This window comes from Cydia splendana, chromosome 24, assembly GCF_910591565.1.
Source record: "Cydia splendana chromosome 24, ilCydSple1.2, whole genome shotgun sequence".
Taxonomy (NCBI): domain Eukaryota; kingdom Metazoa; phylum Arthropoda; class Insecta; order Lepidoptera; family Tortricidae; genus Cydia; species Cydia splendana.
The window spans coordinates 11661426-11682752 of record NC_085983.1 but is presented as its reverse complement, the minus strand read 5'-3'; the positions used below and the strand labels follow the sequence as shown (position 1 = coordinate 11682752).

The 21327-nt window shown below is 40.3% G+C and overlaps 2 protein-coding genes across 2 annotated transcripts; one reads left to right on the top strand and one right to left on the bottom strand.

The window, feature by feature from the left end:
- Positions 1-4325: 4325 nt before the first annotated feature.
- On the bottom strand, positions 4326-5189 carry LOC134802185 (uncharacterized). The gene has a single exon (XM_063774780.1). It carries the CDS (start codon positions 5187-5189, stop codon positions 4326-4328), a length of 864 nt encoding a protein of 287 aa, XP_063630850.1.
- Positions 5190-8889: 3700 nt separating this feature from the next.
- LOC134802184 (zinc finger protein 652-like) lies at positions 8890-21267 on the top strand. Its single transcript, XM_063774779.1, has 11 exons — positions 8890-9097; positions 9937-10128; positions 10643-10711; positions 13219-13536; positions 13700-14004; positions 14403-14489; positions 16803-16899; positions 18149-18267; positions 19272-19353; positions 20208-20345; positions 20980-21267. Exons 1-11 carry the CDS (start codon positions 8990-8992, stop codon positions 21265-21267), a joined length of 1803 nt encoding a protein of 600 aa, XP_063630849.1. The 5' UTR covers positions 8890-8989.
- Positions 21268-21327: the final 60 nt, after the last annotated feature.

Genomic DNA, 21327 nt, shown 5'->3' with positions numbered 1-21327 from the left:
ATTGTCCGATCAAATCAGGCCGTGCGGACACAAACGCCAATTTGGCTCGCCGAATTCAACCGCCGATTATGACCGATATTACCGATAAAATCATCCACGTCCATTGATGACCACGATCCTCAGTCATGAGGGAGCGACCACAGAGAGACCGATAAAATGGGGTGCGGACGCAAGAATACCAATTTGTGACGCTAGTATTCATGTTTGGGGGCATTTTTTTATTTAGAGCGCTTAAATATCACCATTAATTAAAAAAATGGTGAAATTGGCCACGTTGGCGTTTGCGTCCGCAACTCCACACCACCTGATTTGATCGGACAATTTATTCAGATTGGTAAAAAAATTGTTCTCGTCTGGACAGGCCTATAAGGCCTCATTCACATGAGCGCTATTTCAACGCGCGTTAAAAAAGTGTTTGAATGACACAAATGGATACAGTGTATTTATTCACACGATGGCGGTGGCGCTTTTTATCAAGCGTTGTTAGATTTTCGACTTTACGACTTGGTAGTTAAATCGAATTTAGCGTGCGGACAGATTTAGCGCTTTTTAACGCGCGTTGAAATAGCGCTCGTGCTAATGGAGCCTAATTAGATAGATAGATAGATAGATAAAACGTTTATTTGGATGCTGCAAAAACACACAATTTACAAATAGGTGCATTACAAACAGAACAAAACTAAAAATATGTACAGAGTTTAATTAACAATAAAAAAAATACTTAAACACGAAAAGATGGATTTACTTGCTGTACACTGTGTGCATTGCAGCAAAAACAAAAGGGTTCCGACTCAGCTATACGCTTCGCTCTTTTGAGCAAAGCACTGATATTCTGCCGGAACCCAGATCACGTTACAGTTGGGTAAATATGATGGTAAAAAAGTGTGTAGTTAAATGGTGTTAAAATGTTCCGAAATAAAAATACATAAATAAAACAGAAATAAGAATATTTAGTGGCCATAAAATAAAATAAAAGTGAGTAAGTGCATAGGGTTTGGTTCTAGTTCTCCTGGAAATCCTCCGAATTACCGATTAGATCCTGAAATCCGCAACCAAAAAGCCATATGGTATCCCTGTTTTTTGTTTTTCAAGCAGTATCTTTTTAAACTGGTGTTTAAAAGTTAGTTTATTTTTGAGCTTTCTTACAGGTGGAGGGATATCATTCCAGCATTTGGTCGCGAGATATCGGAAACAACCGGTAAATGCAATCGTTCTATGAGGGTACATTTCTAAGAGACAACGCCGAGTTGACCTAGTGCCATGACGGTTGTGAAATGTTGAAAAATTAATTTTGGAAAAGAGATATTCCGGAGTTTTATTGTTTAAGACGCCAAAGAGGAGACATGCAAGATGTAGATGTCGCCGAGAAGACATATTAAGCATGGACGATTTGTTCAAATACGGGGTAATGTGGCTTCTAGGGGGTATTGAGTAACAAAATCTGTAACACGCATTTTGTACTCTTTGTATTAAGCGACGAGTTTTATGTTGCAGGCGTGGTCCATAAACTATATCACCATAATTCAATTTTGAAAGAATCAGCGATTCACATAAAGTAATGCGGACGTTCTCACTCAAAAGATTTCGGATCTGGTATAAAACCTTTAGGCGAAAGAAACATGACCTCACCAGTTCACCTACGTGTTTCTCAAACCTCAACTGACTATCAAGCACTACGCCTAAGTTTCTAGCCTCTTCTACGCGATCGATTGCAGAGCCTCTGATGCTTAATTGAGGATCACAGTCCAGAATACGAGTAATCTGTGTTTTGGTGCCCATAATCATGTACTTCGTTTTAAGAGGATTTAATAACAAACAGTTTCTTTCAGCCCAGGATGATATGTTTTCGAGGTCTTCTTTAATTTTAAAGATTGAATTGGCAAAGTCATTACAGCGATCTGAGTAATACAATTGAACGTCATCTGCGTATAAATGATATTTGCAGTGCTTGATAACATTAGTTATATCGGCGCTATAAATTATGAACAATAAAGGACCAAGTATCGAGCCTTGAGGGACACCACGAGTTACCGGTCTAGCATCAGATACCAAAAAAGTGCCCTCTTCTTTACATATTTTGACTGACTGAGTACGCCCATCGAGGTAACTTTTGAACCACGACAGTGACTTTGTATCTACGCCATAATATTTTAATTTTGAAAGCATTAAATCAATATTTATGCAGTCGAAAGCACGAGAAAAATCCAATAGCACTAAACAAGTCCCTTTCCCTGAGTCTTGTTCTGTAATAATATTATCCACAACGTCTGTCAAGGCAGTCACAGTCCCCATACCTTTGCGAAAACCTGACTGTAATTGAGGCAGAATATTGTTACCCTCTACATATTTATATAACTGGTCATAAACGGCTTTTTCCAGTATCTTTGAGAGGAAAGGCAATATACTTATAGGTCTAAGGTCATTGAGTTCTCGAGCGTTATCCATTTTAGGTATAGGTGTAACTAAGGCAGATTTCCACAAAGCAGGCACCTCGCCTGTCAGTATAGACCGATTAATGATTGCCGTAATCACTTGCAAGGTGCGCGGAAGGGTGAGTAGCACCATATCTCGACTAATTGCATCTACACCAACTGAATTGGTAGTAATGGACCGTATATATTTCCCTACTTCGTTCTCATTCACTGGTTCCAAGTTAAACAAAGTATGACCATAGCGCCGAGTTTCAAAGAATAACTGGGTGTAAAACGCAACCTTGTCATTCCCAGGAACATTTAGAAAATTGTCATTGATCACATTTGGGTCATTGAAATTACAAGGAAGACTATTATCTCGACTGTTAAAATCTGTCAAAACAGTTTTTTTAAGGTTTTTCCAGAGTGACTTGGAATTTTTGTAATAAGAATTGATATGGTGATTGTAATAGGCTTGTTTTTCATTAAATATACTTTGAGTTACAAGTTTCTTTAATTCACTATAGCATTGCTTATGGATTTCCGATTTAGACTTACGGTATGCAAAGTGAGCCTCATTACGCTTTTCTATCATGATTTTGATAGTGTCAGTGATCCACGGTAAATTGGTGTTAGGCCTGATTGTGATAGATTTATTAGGAGCATATATGTCAAATAAAGTCAATAATAACAAATTAAAAGTCTCAACCATGCCTTCTACGGAATCAATTTTTAACACTATTTCCCAGTTTATGGTCTGTAGATCCCTATCAAACTTCGCCATGTCAATGTTCTTAATTGGCCTATAAGTAATTGTTTTCGGCACTATCTTGGGTCGTTTTATTGGCAAGGTAATTGTTACCATAGCATGACCGAGAGAACCAGTTATGTTAGAGACGCATACATCGGTCACAGGCGCGTTGGTACAAATAACATCGAGGAGCGTCTCGTTGTCCACAGAAAAGTGAGTAGGTACCGTTACCACCTGCTCCAACCCTAAGTAGCTAAGAAAGCACGTTAACTTTGAAGTATTACTGTTCATTGTATCTAGCACATTAATATTAAAATCCCCAAGTAAAACAACAAAGTCGTGCTTAGAGAAGAATGTTACAGATTCGGTAAGGGCATCAAAAAATGTGTCAACGTTAATCCAGTTAGGACGATAAGCTGTACCTATTATATAACTGCGGCGGTTAAGAGAAACAGATAGCCAGAGTTGTTCTATATTTGCAACAGGGTGGGTAGATCGGCGCGCGCGCACCGTAGTTTTAACATAAAAACCTACCCCGCCACCGCGGCCACCGCGCATCGAAGTGGGTCGCGGAGCGTTTATAAATTTATATCCGGGGACACGCGGTGCGCGTTGTTCTTGTCCCTGCCTGATCCACGTCTCGCAAATTGCAACTATATCAGCATCAAAATTACTCATCGCAACTAGAAAATCGTCATGTCCTGTTGCCAACGAACCCGGGTTATAAAGAGCTAATTTAAGCAATTTAGTTTTAGACTCGATCACGGGACAAAACATAGTTTTGAGTATATGCACACATGCATACACTCAACAAGATGCAAAGTATTGCAATGGCGTCACAACCCGGTTTCGTTGCATATTTGAAAGAAAATAATGTGGTGAAATGTTTTGTTTTGAGGTTATATGTGTGTTTCGTTGAGTGAAAAGTGTTTATAAGTGTAACGTACAAATAAATTACATGCAAATGTATATATAAGACTATCATATTTGTTGTTGTTGCAATGCACGCCAGCGAAAAGCAAAGTAAAAGATTACAGAACCAACAAAAATAGTATGCACGGACTTGTGGACTAAGGATAAAAAGTACAGAAAACAACAGTTTTGTGACTACTTCAATTGATCCGGCTTTTACTTTTAAAACATCGTGAGAACCTAAAAGATATTTATGACTGAGAACAAACATCAAGAGAGCCAAAAACACGAATTAAGTCCATTTCTGTCCTTATACGATGCCTCGGAGAATCTGTACCCGGCCGTTGGCGCAGATAGATCCTGCCATCCCGCGTCCACGCATATCGCCAGCCGTGATGCTCCTTCTGCTGCCGTGCCCTTTGAAATAGCCGTCGATTGAAGGGGGTCAGCCGCTCGTTGACATAGAAGCGGCAACTGGGCCCCGGGAGCCCGGTGCCCTCCGTTGTTGCCCCGCGGCGTACCCTCGCCGCCTGCAGCAGCTGGTCGCGCACAGCGCGGCGCGCCAGACGCACCACCAGCAGCCGCGGGCGGGACGGCGGGCCCTGGACGCCCCCGCCTAACAGCGGCGCACGACCCACACGAGAAGCGTCAACGATGTCGTGTTCAGACAGCGTAACACCGAGTTTCTGCCCTAAAGTAGTGACTATGTGAGTAGTATTTTCTCCCGTATGTTCAGGCACACTAGAAATCTCAATGTCGTTGTATAGCATGTCCTGGTCGCGGTCATTTAAATCCTCTTTAAGTTGAGCAATGGTTTCCAACATAGAAGCCTCAGTACTATTATGCCCGTTAGGATGTACGGTCTTGGACTCCAGAGCTTCCACCCGGGCGCACAGATTATCCACCCGGCTATCACAGCTGTCCATCCTTGACGATAAGCCGGTTATTGTTGTACGAAGAGCCAGAATATTGCTATTCATCGTCCGCATTTCCTCGCGAAGTAAACGAAATTCCGCCACTAATTGCTGAACACCGGTAAAACATGCAGTGTTTATTGACGCGTCAAACCTGGTGGTATCGTTCAATTGGTGACTGTCCATGAACGACATATCCATGGTCGAGTTGTCGGGCTCGTGGGCCACCGCGGCCCGAGGGCGGGCGGCACCACGCTGAGTAGTTACATTATCGTTTGCGCCCCGCACCGGTGTATATGTATTGTCCGACCTGGGTTCAGCACTTTTACATTCTACACACTTCCATGTGTAATTTTGGTCCGTAACTATTTGTATATAATCTGGGGAAACATTCGCGCACAAAAGACAGTAGGATCTCCGACAGTTAAAGCAGTTTAAAAATGTGTTATCGTTGACTGTATTTAAACATCCAGCACAGGTCGCCATTGCAAAGTGTTCTATATGCGTTGGTAATAAAGTCTATTTTTCGATTACTGTCCCTGACACCGTGCTATTGCGCACACGCAAATGCTAACAGCTGATTCGTTGACAGCCTGTCAGCTGACCCGCACAATCAGAGTTTGTTAAGCCCGGTGAAGGCGATGTTTAACTTTAATTATTTATTTATACGTCAATGTTTTAGCACTAAACACTATTTATTCCGTTAATCACTGATGCTAGCCACTTAATAATATACCGTTCGAGTGTATAGATCAACTTTATACTAAGTTTTAACGCTATTTCACGGAGCGATAGTAAAGTACGTCTGACAGTAGTGACGTCGGTCACGTGATCATGAATAATAATAATAATTGCTTGCGGATCGTGATACATTGCGGCATATCCGAACCCACGGAAGAAAGAATGAGCGCGCCGTGCTCTCCGAACCATATTCGAACCATTCGAACGCATTTGTTCCGAGGCGATTCGTCGACCGCCATATTGGAGGCGTCGCCTCGTGATTCATTTCTTTGTTTTTGCTCATTAATGTTGTTTAAAGTGTAATATTGATAGCGTATTATGCAGTAAATTAATGTGGAAGTGTGCAGATAACGAGAAATTGATCATGAAACGCGTTTAACCACCATTCTGGCGTCAACGCCGGGTAGCCCACGCGGGTCCTTGTAACGTCCAGCTATCGCCTTACAAGATCCTCAAAAACAGAATGAGAATGGATGTTTAATGGATATGACCAAATAACTGGAAGAGACGCTTTTACATAAAGTATTATGAAAATGAAGACTACTGAAGACATTACTATCGGAATTGACCTAATATGAATAGTATTTACTGAAGATGTTTACCGGATTGAACTTACTGAAAGACAAAAAATCTACTTATGACAAGGCAGTATGGCTTAGAGCTTTAGCCTGTCCTGATGGACGAAAAAAAAGCATTTGTTCCTTTGTCATGCCTTTGTCGGTCACTGTCAGGCTGACGCAACTAGGAACAAAAAAAGGTTTTGTATGGACTTCAGTGACCTAGCCATAGCCAAAAAAACAAAATAAAACGTCAGTGCTATTTATCTGTCAAGTCAACTGTCAGCCACATTGCTTTGTTGCTTGTCATGGCGGTTCGTAGGTTTTACTTACGTATTTCTTGCAATTTCTTTTTTAAAAGACTTCGTTATTTTCCAAAACAGTCAAACGTGATAAGAACATACAGTGAGTCAATAGATTTTGTTTGAATGCCACCGAAAACTAAGTTTTTTCAGTACGAAATATGTGGCAATTGATACGCTCGCGAAAATCGCAAAAAAGGAAGTTTATGGCGAAATTTCCATTAGATGAACACCGGTAAGTATTGCTTTAGATACTTTTAGCCGTATTTTGGTGTAGCAGGCTATAAACATATCGAAAATTAGATATTTCATATCCACTTTCATTGTGAACTAGTGATGTACTACAGATATCGACGGCAGCCTAATTTTTTATCAATGTAAACAAAATAAAATGAGTGAATTTCCTGGTATACAACATGACTATAATTATTTCTCCGAATATTTTTAGTGGAAAATTATTTATCATCTGTGCATCAATGGAATGGACATTATATTATATATTTTTGGAATCTAGTAATAGGGGATATTACTGCAATGTTCTGCCGCCAGAGAGCAGTACTACCGACTCCAGTAAATTCATAGACTAACTTATACATACTCTGCCTTAAACTGTTTTTTGACAAATTTTCACAGACTATAAATTATTATGACATTGATGCATCAAGGCGGTTTGTTAACAAGGTCCTAAGTACTGGTAAACGCGAAAATCGAAGTTTAGTGCCTTTTTATCGCTCGAATATGCAAGAGTGATAGAGAGGTTAGAGAACGGAATTTCGATTTTCTTGTTTCGCGGTAGACCCCCAGATTGTGACAGATAGTGGTAGTGGCGCTACCTAAGCAGAGTTTTGCGTGATATTCTCTATTATTTAATATTTTAACCTAAAATATAAGAAAGAGTATGTGTCTCTGTTTTAATTATTAAATGTTTTCAGATGCAGGCAGTGGCGCAAATAAGTTGTTAAGGAAGATTTAATTTTATTATTCAAGAATTATATATAGAAAAAAAATCATTTAATCAGGTGAACACACATTTTCCTCTGTTACCTGTGGACCGTCGGACCGTCGGTATGTATTTTAAATTAATTATATTAAATTATTAAAAAAAATCATTTTACATATTTTAGTTTTAACAAAGAAAAATCGTGTTCACATTTAAGTCCAACCATGTATTAGTCCACTAAAAGTCCACACTATATATAACATACGACTTAAATGTTGACTCGATTCTAACCTGATTTCTAGTACGAAATTTGCTGACAGGGGCCCATGTTTCGACCCTCCCCAATTTATCGATATCGATAAAATACGCAAGCGTGTGGCATACTACACTATTTAAGTCTGTTATGTTGGTACTATTGTTCTTTGACAGTTATTTGTCATACATGTTGGTAATGATTGGAACACCAAACCAGGCCTCCGTCACACGCTCAAGGCCACGCGCTATATGCCTACCGCTCGGCGTATCGTCGACGATACAACCGACAGAGGGCCGCCGAACGCCCGCCTCAGCGCTCGCACCGCATTGCACCGCGCGTTTCCCGCGCTTATGCTTCGAAATGCCGAAACCACGTAATTATTGTGCAGTAGATGGGTGAAAAAGTCAAAAAAACAAAGGAAAAGGCCTATAATAAAAATTCATCTTTTTAAAGGTCCCACCTGAAACGTTTAATAATTATATTGAAGGGTTAGAAAAAGTATTTTTAAATAATTTTGACGACGTAATAATGAATCGGCCTGGTAGCACCGTATTACAACTTTTAAAAACCGTTGATTGTCCGTTGCTTTGCTCCTGGATTTTTATTAAAATTATTTACGCGATTTAGGATACATATTTTCAACTATAAAATTTTAATAACAGAGAATTCCGAGAAGTGAAAAAATTATAAATCATTATATTAAAACTAAAACATATTTGATTCGCAACATTCGTTTTATTACAATAATCATCATAGGTAGGGTAGCTACAACCCTAGCGCATTCTTACGAAGACGCGTTGGCACACGTGACTCGAACGGCGGGCAACACAGTCTCGACTCTTTGTGCGCGTACTTATGGTACATATTTTCTTGTCCTGAGCAGCAGGTATTATTATTAAGGTTTTGTAGGCTATTATAGCGTAGGTATTTTTGCTTTTGTTTGGGAATGAAGTATCTGTTACGTAGTAACTATTTATTAATCTGTGACCAAACATACACACTAACTAACTAATCAAATCGCTAGTATGGAAGTCCCGTCTCTTAAAACGTAGTGATTATATTCTCTTTGGTCACTGTCAGTGTGATGACAGCTCTCACAGCTCGTTGTGCTATTTCTACATATTTATGCGTTTATCTTGAAGCGGAATTCTTTTTGGCTTAAAACATTAATAACGTATTTCTGTTCACAATAATTCATATGCAAGATGACGTGCATTTGTGTGATTTGCACACTCCGTAGGCCGCCGCTGACGCCGCTGGGCACGGAGCATAGGCAGCTACTCGACGCTATTGTATCTCCAGCTATTACCATCGTATGTTTCATTTGTTTTAGGGCGTCCGCGCCAGAAAGCCTACCGCGAACACCGAAGTTCGACAATTAGAGTAAAAGCAAAGTAAAAGAGAAAGATGCCCGCAATTTGTAAACTTGGTCTTCGCGTAGGCCCTCTGATAGCGTCGCTCATACTATTTTTCGTTAACCCGTTCACCCGCTCCCTGCAACTGCGCCAGCTATAGTTCGTTTTTTTAGCATTAGAAGGTAAGCGAACATGTCTTTTAATTGAAAAACGCTTTTTAAAAATGAATAACTATTACTTATGAAAGCAGAAGATAAATGATCGTGTTAGATTCATAATTGTTACATATTTGCCTTGACTTATTTAAAAAAAGTGTTTTTTTAATTAAAAAGCAGGTCAAGATTGTTTACCTTTTTTCTAATGCTAAATAAAACGAACTTTAGCGGATGCCCTTGCGTACATAACTACGATTTTACAATGTTTACCTGCAGATTGCCTGTAAAAAAAATATCAAAATGGCGACAAAAAAAAATAAATTATGTCAAATGTCATTGGAAGACTGGAAGTAGGTATTGAATTCAGATCCTGTAGCAGTGTATTTTAAGATATAATTACCCACCGCATGTCTAGAACACAGCTTTTCGTATTGTTCAGTCGGCTAACCTTACTACCTATATTTTGGTACAGTCGCCATCAGATAATTATATCAGAGCGGCCTAGATGCTCAAAAATATCTGAACACTCACTCTAACGCCTTGACAATAGAGGTGTTTTCAGATATTGAGAAAGAGAGAGAATGGCCTAGGACGGTATACAAAGAATGGGAAATGGTAACACATAAAGAATGACATTTTCAGGTTGACCTTAGAGCTTGCGAAATGTTGGTGTGCGCGGAGTGTCAGGAGAAGCTGCACTCCGTACAGCAGTTCCAGAAGATGGCGGTGTACGGCCTCACCATACTCAAGTCTGTGCTCTCTAAAGCGAACAACGCAACGGAACAGGATCAGAAAATAAAAACACTTATACAAATGGAAGATGGCCGGAAACTAGTAAGTTAAAACTTCATTTGTGACGTTATCCATGAAAAGGGACCTTATAGTCGATAGCGCTTACGCTATTATTAACGTTGCTCCGATATAAATACAATGCCACGACGCTGTGCGACGTAAGCCCCACAGCCTCCCTTTTCATAGATAATGCCCCATTTTATTTTATTTGGGCTGTAGGTAGGTTATAATTGTCTTTTAAAATGTCATTGTAATTTTACTTGTAAAATGTATTGTTGGTTATTGGAGCAATAATAGTTATTTACGATACAAGTGCGGAAAGTAGGTAATTCGCAACCAGTGGTGATAAATTAAGACACGAACGAAAGTGTTTTTAAATCGACATGAGTTGCAAATTACCTATTCGCATGTGTATGGTACAACGTTTTACAATACGTATAACCCTTTATTAAACTTTCGACACGGGCACGAAAAGTGCTCATCCCTGCACTAGTGCGGGAATGTAGCACCATATGTACCGACTGTATTACCTACCTATATTCACTACTTGTTTCAGCTTGTGAATCCAATATCTGTTGTGGAGACAGTTATAAAAGAACCGGAAATGGAAGAACCAGCCAGTCACGTGAGTTTTTGCTATTAGTTCTCTCTGTCTCTCTCTGTCTCTGTCTCTTTTAAGAAATATTTTTGTAAAATCTACTACATAATATATTATTTTTCAAACTCAAAGAGATGTGTCATCTCCTTATGTTTATGACCTAAAAACGCCAAATCTCGCAAAATTGTATTGAAATGACAGGTGTCATCCTACCCTTCGAGTTTGTAAAATATTATAGCTAGGGTGACTGCTATAGTTTTATTAGCTTCTATAGATTCTATAGATTATAGATATATATATATATATATATATATATATATATATATATATATATATATATCTAATAATACAATCACTATAACTATAGAAGCTAATAAAACTATAGCAGTCACCCTAGCTAAACTATATATATATATATATAGTAATTGGCCACTCCTAACAAATCAGAGAGAAACAAGCCAATTGAAGCCTTATTGTTAAGAGCGGCCAATAACTATCAAGTCTACAGCAGTCACTCTACTGTACCTACTGCTGTGCAGTGCCGGAATATTCGCTGTCCCCGGGTCAAGTCTCGGTAGCTCAATTGACAGAGCATAGGCTTTAGTGGTTTAGTGTCGCGAGTTCAGGTCTCGCCCGAGGCACTAAATTTTACCAGTTTAAATTTATTTCTAAGGTCTAAAATAATTTATTTATTTCGAACAAAGGCCATAACGTGTGTAGAACCTTGGTCTAAACCAGCGGTTGGCAACCTTTTAGCAGCCAAGGGCCACATAGCAGTTAACGAAGTGGACGCGGGCCGCACTTTGTTAATTTATGACTTTATCAGACATTGTCATTTGTCAATATTAGATACAAAATAGCCAGGGAGGCTCGCGGGTCGCAAGTGAGAGGTTCGCGGGCCGCTGGTTGCCGACTGCTGGTCTAAACTAATATTATATTTTCTAAACATGTATCTTTCTCTGTCACTCTAATACACCTTAAGTATAGTAAAAGAGATTTGCAAACTTTGGTATTCGCGGTAGGCCCTCTGTTATGAACATATCTTTGTGATAGCTAAAAAATATTCCATATATACATAATACATATTTAAGTGGTTGTCAAATTATTGCACTGCAGAGTTAGCTTGGTCTAACACTAGGCACCTGTAAGCTCTTTAAAAAAAATCCAGCGAACCCCCTCGCACAGATGGGTTGGGCGTAATCAATTACTTTTGGAGTTACATTACAGTAATCATGATTCCTTAGTAATCGATTCCTTTGGTAATCTAAATTACTGTAATTAATCCCGCTGATTACTTGCGTAATTGATTCCTTTGGTATTGAATATATCTAAGTACATGTATAATGGTGATTCCTCCGTGACCAATTACTTCATTAATCAGATTACGTAATTTTGGTGTACTGCCATCTCGCCGAAATATTTTTCGCCTAATTTCACTTCCCAACCAACTTATTGCAGTACTTTTAGTTGGCAAACCAATGCTTAGCATATTATTATTTAGCATAATTTTTATTTGAACACAATTTTATTTAGCAGATGTTCATTTTACCACGATTTATTTAGAAAAATAGTTACTAAGCAAATGTTTTATTATACCTAACTATTTAATGTTAAATAACGTTTGCCCAAATTGAAATTTCGCATACTTTTTATTGGATCACAACTATATTTAGCATTTTTTTATGACCCGTAAAACGAAACTGCTCCCAGAGGTAGGTAGGTTAGGGTTATTTTTTTTTAATGACCCTAAATACGAAACTGCTCCCAGAGATTGGTCGGTTAGGGTTATTTTTTTTTGGTGACCCTAAAAACGAATCTGCTCCCAGATATAGGTAGGTTAGGGTTATTTTTTTTTTTGATGACCCTAAAAACGAATCTGCTCCCAGAGATAGGTAGGTTAGGGTTATTTTTTTTTTGGTGACCCTAAAAACGAATCTGCTCCCAGACATGGTATAATAATATACTCCGCCTGGTACTCCATTCCCGTCTTTTCTAGGTCACCTAACTGACACGGGCCTACGTCATCATGCGACAGCGCTATATGATAATATGCGATAGCGCTATATATAGCGGCCATGTTGTTGTGACGTAGGCCCGTGTCACTCTGGGAATGGAAGACCATGTTTTATTAGACTATGCTCCCAGAGATAGGTAGGTTAGGGTTATTTTTTTTTTGGTGACCCTAAAAACGAATCTGCTCCCAGAGATAGGTAGGTTAGGGTTATTTTTTTTTATGACCCTAAAAACGAAACTGCTCCCGGGGATAGGTAGGTTATTCACAATATTAGGCGAAAAATAATTTATGCCTATCAATACATTCGACATAACAATAAAAGACATTTTGAAACATGACCAACTAAATATTTTGCCATACAATAATATTGTAAATAATCATTTGCGACATGTTATATATGCGAAACATTGGTCTGCCATCTGATAGTTTTGCCAAATGATACTATGGGAAAAATAGTTTGGGTAGTGATAATTTGCCATACAATTTTCGGCCACATATTAGTAAACCCGTAATTTTCCAGACTCAATTACATGAGTCAATGGACGCACAGGACAGGCCTATCAAATCGGAGCCGCACGCGACACCAGAGCAGCCCTATTTAGACGTTGATTTCAAGCTTGAACTTCAACCCGAATACGAGACAACTGAATTTGAACCTGAACTAGAGTTGAAATCAGAGTATGTTGATTTTGACTCTGAATCTGAATTTGATAACGCTTCCTTGAGTCGCTCCGAGCAGTGCGACTCGAAGACAACAGCGGAGTGTGTCACCGGAGTACAGAACATTGCGGTTCACACACCAATTAGGAGCACCCTGCTAACTAATCACGTTTATAAGGTGAGTATTTATTAAAATGTGTTTTTACAAGGTGAACGAATATTTTGATACATGCTCCAAAATAATGAAATTGACACTAAAAATGTAAATTGTTTTTTTTTTATAATACTGGTATTGCCTACTGTTTTTTTTTATAAAAATATTTAATTGTTTTATTTCACAGTCCATTGAAAAGAAAGTTAAGCCTGCAATTTTAAAACAAGCACACAGAGCACCAAAAGAACCCAAAGCAGCAAAAGTGGGTATAATAGCTAGAGCGTACGCCGCCAAACAAGCTAAAGCAGCTTTAAAAGCTAGCGCAAATGCAGTTAAAGAAGTTAACGTAGCTTCAGAAGGAGCAAATAAAATTATAGAAGCAAATGTAGCTTCAGATGAAACACATGCGGAAACACAAGGAAACATAGCTTCAGAAGCTAGCGATAATGCAGATAAAGAAGCAAATGAAGCTGTGGAAAAGGAAAAGAAAAGGTGCTATAGCATTGTATTGTATATTAATAACTATGAAAGTGTACTTGTGTTTAAAAAAAATCGTTGGCCCAATCCCTCGGCTAAATCACTAGCTAATTAATTATAATATAATTATAACTGCTATGGAATGCAGGGTAACGATATACAATTGAAAATAAATTAAAAATAGACATATTTCGCGATTTTGTTCTTTCAACAAACTTTATTCTTTTAAGATTTTGCTTAGAGTCTGCCCTCAGAAATATAGTCTAGTTTCCGTATGAATTTTTTCATTGCATTTGTGAAGGACAAATGCAATGAAAAAATTAAAACGTGCAAAAATTTAAATTAGAAACTACAATTTTGCGGGAGCCTCTCTTAAATTTAATTTTAATTGATTGATTGATTCCTTATTTCAGAGAGAGTAAGAAGTCGGCGCGCGTGCAGTGCGCCATCTGTGACAAGCTCCTGTGCCACAACCGGAGTCTTCGCCAACATTACTATCTGTAAGTCAGAGGCGCATTACCATGGCCCGGGTGGTCGGGGGCAAAACCACAGAATAACTAATAGTACTACCGTACAGTAACTTGAGAGCCTTCAAGAGGAAGCTGAAGCCATGGGCCTGCGAATCAACCGACGGAAGACTGTCAACATGCGAGTAAAATCAGATTGTACGGATCCTTTATTGCTCAAAAACGATCGCCTTGAATCAGTCTCCAAGTTTGTATATCTCGGCAGTACACTAACATGTCGGGGAGGTGCAGACGAAGACGTCGAGAGCAGAATCAAGAAGGCAAAAGCTGCATTTGCTCAACTCAAGCCTGTCTGGGACTCAAACGTTCTCACTCGCCGCGTAAAAATTTCCCTCTTCGAATCCATCGTCAAGTCCGTGCTGCTGTGAGACGTGGAGAGTGACAAAAGGGCTGACACACAAGCTACAAGTGTTTGTCAATAAGTCCCTCCGGTCGATCCTCCGCATATTCTGGCCGAAGACTATAAGAAATGAGGATTTGTGGAGTATGTGCCGACAACCTCCGATCGTCCAAGAAGTAGCGCTGCGGAAGTGGAGATGGATCGGTCATACCCTGCGAAGAGGAGATACGAACAACGCCAGTATCGCGTTCGAGTGGCGGCCTCAGGGCGGGAAGCGAGCCCGCAAACGCCCTGTACACACCTGGAGGCGCAGCGTAGAGAACGAGCTGACAGCCGTAGGACTTAGCTGGAACGAGGCCAAGACGGTTGCTCAAGACAGGAAGGCGTGGAAGGATCTTGTGGAGGCCCTATGCACCTCCGGGGTGCCCTAGGACAGACAACAACAACTACCGTACAGAAAATTCACTCCTTCACAAAAGTCAGATTTAGGTATAGAATTATACCTATACTCGCCGCCTGCAACAAAATTGAAACTTATAACCGCGCACGAAACGTGAATCTTCTTTGCGCGAGCGCCACGTGACACGACTATCGTGCGGTCGAGCGGCGCCCACTGCCATAGGCCTTCCCTGCCCGGGCGGCGCGCCGCCCAAATGTGCCTAAACTGCGTAGTGACACCTCCCTGGCAAAACGTACCAGTGTTATACTTAGTCAAGCTGATCTTGTCAGTAGAAAAAGGCGGTAAATTTGAAAAATATCGTCTCATAGAAAATTTGAATTTCGCGCCTTTTTCTACTGACAGATTTGCTTGACCATCTATACTAGCCCAAGAGCCCGTGACACGACGGCCAGACTTAGGTCATACATAGTATAAAAGCTGAAAGTTTTTCTATGAATGTCCACTTAATAGGTAAGAACGATCCTCAACTATAAAACTTGGGTCGCGGTTAATATGTGACGTTATCTATGAAAAGGGACCTTATTGTCGATGGCGTTTACGCCATTATTAAAGATGCTCCGATATAAATACAATGTCGTGCGACGCTGTGCGGCGTAAGCGCCATCGACAATAAGGTCCCTTATCATAGATAATGCCCCAATTATGACGGCTTTGGAAGCGCTGGTGGCCTAGCGGTAAGAGCGTGCGACTTTCAATCCGGAGGTCGCGGGTTCAAACCCCGGCTCGCACCAATGAGTTTTTCGGAACTTATGTACGAAATATCATTTGATATTTACCAGTCGCTTTTCGGTGAAGGAAAACATCGTGAGCAAACCGGACTAATCCCAATAAGGCCTAGTTTACCTTCTGGGTTGGAAGGTCAGATGGCAGTCGCTTTTGTAAAAACTAGTGCCTACACCAATTCTTGGGATTAGTTGCGAAGCGGACCCCAGGCTCCCATGAGCCGTGGCAAAATGCCGGGACAACGCGAGGAAGATGATGATGACGGTTTTGGATCGATATTAACAGGTATTTCAATTCCGGTTCCGAGCTCTCACGGAGAGTCTTTCGTTAATAGGGAATATTACACAACTCTGCATAGAGGACTTCACTAGCACAATCACAGGGCCTACCGCGAAACACCAAAATAGAAAGTTCGGTTTCTGCGTCTCTATTACTCTTGCCTACTCGATCGATAGAGAGGCAGATAACGAAATTTCGATTGTCGCGGTTCGCGGTAGTCCACCTGTAAACAAACCGCCTTGATGCATCAATGTCATAGTGAAAACTTGTCAAAAAACTGTTTAAGGCCTAGTATGTATAAGTTACTCTATGGTTTACTGAGTGCACTAGTGCTGCACTCTGGCGGCAGAACATTGCAGTAATACTAACTATAACAATAATTTAACCTCGATACAAGTGTACCCTAGTGCGAAGACCCCTGGTAACTATGTAACACTTTTTAGAAAATAAACTATCCTTATTAATCTTTGTTGTAATATTGCAGACTGCACGCCGCGGTAAATCCGGTCAAGTGCGAGTTGTGCCACAAGCAGTTCCGCAACGCGGGTGTGCTCCATTACCACCAGTGTCCGCATAAAAAGGTAAATATTATACAGCTCGAGTAAGCCGACAGATTTTAACCACGCATTGCTGAGGTCATCATCATCATCATCATCATCATCTCAGCCATAAGACGTCCACTGCTGAACATAGGCCTCCCCCTTGGACCTCCATTCGTACCGGTTGGAAGCGACCCGCATCCAGCGACTTCTGGCGACCTTAACAAGGTCGTCTGTCCATCTTGTGGGTGGACGTCCTACGCTGCGCTTGCTAGTCCGTGTTCTCCACTCGAGCACTTTTCGACCCCATTGGCCATCTTCTCTGCGTGCAATGTGGCCTGCCCATTGCCACTTCAGCTTGCTAATCCGGTGGGCTATGTCGGTGACTTTAGTTCGTCTACGGATCTCCTCATTTCTGATTCGATCACGCAGAGAAACTCCGAGCATAGCCCTCTTCATAGCTCGCTGAGGTCATAAGGAGCAAAAAATATACACCGTGGGGTCCGTGGGCTAGTAAAACCCGACAGATTTTAACCACGTATTCCTGAGGTTATTAGAAGCAAAAAATGTTGTATGAGTTTTGGTCAATTTCGCTAAAAAATATGTTTTTGTAGTGTTTATTTTTTTAAAAGGCTGGCCCAGCAAAACGAAGAGTACTCCACCGACAAGAGCATAGCTCTCAAATCCTGATGATGATGCTGTTTATTTTTTTGATTTTTTAAATGTAATTATCCTAATTTGTACATACAAAGTACCTAAATGTTATACTTAGTAAAACTTGTCACTCAAAATGGTTTCTTAATTTTTTTTTCGTAAAACCCAGTTTTTGTAAAGTGTTACTTGTCACTTTTTGACAATAAGGATATTTTATTTAGATTACGTCCCATAGTGGCAACATCGCCATTAAAAAGGCGTTTTGCACTATGTATCAATAAAAACTTGGTTTTTTTTTTAATTTTTTTTTATAAATTAAGTTTATTATTAAGTGCCTTTTAGGCAAACATTTGTTTTTGAAACATTCTTTTTTGGAATGAGTTACTTATCGAATTCATTATAACAATCCTGTGATTGTTTTTAATTGGTATTAACTCTGAAACTAGGCGAATTACAGAAAAGTATATAGGACATTTTAGTCTTTTTTAATATGATCAGAAATACACTGTTAAAATCTTTCACGTTAATCGTGAAAGGGTTACTCGTGAATACCGTGTATATGTCTGTTGGTGAAATCCGCACTTGTATCATAATAACTAAATAACTAAGTGTATGTGTTGCCCCCGTCCTGTTGCAGGGCCTCCCTCGGCCCGCGCCGACGCAGGACTGCGCGGAGTGCTCGCTGCACTTCCCGAACCGCGCGCAGTACAAGGCGCACCTCCAGACCCTCAAGCACACCTCCAGGGACCTCTACAAGTTAATATTATACAAGCTTTGACGGCCGGTCTGGCCTAGTGGGTAGTGACCCTGCCTGTCAAGCCGATGGTGTTGGGTTCGAATCCCAGTAAGGGCATTTATTTGTGTTGAGTCATCGATGTTTTCTATGTATTTAAGTATTTGTATATTATATTTATCCTTTTCTGAGTACCCACAACACAAGCCTTCTTGAGCTTACCGGGGGACTTAGTCAATTTGTGTGAGAATGTCCTTATAATATTTATTTATTTTATTTAACTTGCCCCGTATGTAAGTTAGTGCAAATTTTGCTTCCCGTTTTCCGATTGAGCTGAAATTTAACATACATTATGTAAATCGGGTGACAATGCAATATTATGATGACATCGAGCTCTGATGATGGAGACAGGAGGTGGCCATGGGAACTCTGTGATGAAACAACGTAAACTAATTGTGTGTTGGTTTATTACAATTGTCTCGATGAGTATTAGTTGTCTGTGGAAAAAAAATTAGAGTCAGCGATAGAAACTAGTACCATCAGCCACGCTGTTAACTGACAGTTCGTAGACCTTATTACAAAGGTATGTGGTCCACCGATGGACAGTTAAGAGTGTTGCTGTTTGTAGTTTGCATCAAAAAAGATTTTTGCCAAACACTTATTAATACAATTATTTGCGACATAAACTAGAACTGGACATAGATATATACCTAGGTATGGGTCCTATCGTTTCCCAAATAGTTTTAAGTCATAATGTATTGTTTGTCCGAATTTTCGTTAGTCATAATTGGATTTTCTCAGAAACGCGTAACTTTTCAGGATTGCCATAAAACAAACCTAACCTAAGCTACCTACAGAATAACCTTACGAAAATCCTGAAAAGTTAACGGTTTCAGTTTTATGACTAACGTTAATATGACAAACAATACATACTTAAAACTTTATGGGAAACAAAGAGACCCCACCGGTATATTATTGTATGTAGTTGTAAACTTAATTCATTTAATTATTTTTGTAATGATTTCAGGTTCGAGTGTGAAGTGTGCAAGAAGAGGTTCCGCTACAAGCACTGGATGCGCGACCACGTCGACTGGATACACCGAGGCCTGGTAACTATACAAGAACGCAATTTTTCAGCATTTAAATAATTTAACGAAACAAGAACTATGCCATTTACTTTCATTAAATACCTCAACTCAGCCATACGCCGAAGTTAACGGAGTTTTACAAAGACACCGTGTCAGGTCTATGGAACTCTCCGCGCGAGCTCGGATTTATTCCTACGGATCTGTTACCGTTCACGGTAGAAAAGCAAGCCAGTTGGTTGCCACACGCGCTCACGCTCGCACGTCACCGCGCGCCGCACTGTACATTTTTACGATAGTTACAAGCTACGTACGAGTAGGTACTATTGAATTTCATTGTGTTTATTACGACAAATGTATACTTGAAATAGGTAGCAAATTTATAATTTATTTTGGTAAATGTTTATTTTAACGACAGTAAGTTAACTTTACACCGGAAAGTACGTAATTATTTATCCTCTGGTTAACTTATAATTCATGTAACCTGTATTCATGGATTCTCTTTTATTTTTCTTTATTATATAATAAAACGGCGGAAACACTGCGGCTACTGCAGGGACATATGACCTTTTAAAATGAGTATTTCACAAACACTAACGCATAAACGGAATATTAGGTATAATTTAAGATTTAGATTTCCTTTTATTTCACTCCGCTGTTTAAGTAGGTATTTATTTATCATTTCTAAGCGTCAGCAACCCTCGCGTTGTGCCGGTGCGCGCGGTGCGGGGAGCGGCGCGCTGAAGGTCACTCCATTGTATTTTTGTGTAGGTATCAAAACGGTAGGTATTTGCGTTTCCTTTGAGAGATAAGTATCTGTTCGTAAGAACTATTATATAATCTGTGACCGTGTATAAGGAAGGGTTCGGTCGTTTCAGAAAAAGTACTCGTGCTCGCGCTGCGAGTCGTCGTTCGGGGCCTTCACGTCGCTGCGGCGCCACGTGGCGCGCGCGCACGACAAGGTGGCCGCGACAAGGGAGACGCACGTGTGCGACCTCTGCGGGAAGACCTTCAAGGTAACGACAGTGGGGAGACCCTCCTCCTTTCGGCCATTCTCGGCTCGGTTCGGCTCGGCATTGCTCCGAGCGATTAAGTTTGACACGACTTGACGTCCCTTAGCGTGCACGACCACAGATAAGATAATGATTTGAATTTTGACAACCATTCATAGCCGAAAGGGATAGTGCCATACATTAGAAAGGGACAGCATAATTCATACCTGAATCGCTGTCAAACTTTTGTAGGAAGTGTCATTTCTGTAGTTCTGTTTGAGAAACCATACGCGTGCGACAGACGCAAGTTAACACATTCAATGCCAAGAACCTGCTAGGTAAATAATAGGGAATGCTCCCGGTACTGAGTGTGTATGGCCAGAACCGGGAATTCCCGGTTTCGATACTGTATTTGTATAGGAAACCAATATCGGGAGCACTCCCTAGTATATAAAAAGCCTTAGATCATGTTGTCAATGACATGTAATCTGAGTCATTTCACACTTTACAGCCCTAGGGATGTAAAACTTACAGTACATATGGTTCCGCTTTACCGCACTAGTGCAGTAATTAAAATTTAAAGGCCCGTATGTACCTACTATAAAACGTTGTTCTACTATTATTGGAAATGAAATATACGAGTGTTTTGTGCGTGCAGGTCAAAAAGTCATTAGAGGAGCACCAGCTGACGCACTACGGGCTCCGGCCGTTCTCGTGCGGCTCCTGCCCCGCCGCCTTCTCGTACCGCGCCGCGCTCTACACGCACACCAGGCTCAAGCACCGCGGCGGGAAGAGGAAGAGGCAACTACTACATGAACGGACGGCAGCCGGTGACAATCCTGAACACCACCGAGAGAACAGCAAGGGAGAGAAGGAACAAGAAGATGACGAACAAACGGATGACGATGAAAGTCCTCAATACTTGGAATTTACATTTGATGACTGATAATAAAAATAAATGAATTACTGTGTCCAAGGTCTTTTCTTCATGTTTCTGATAACTCTA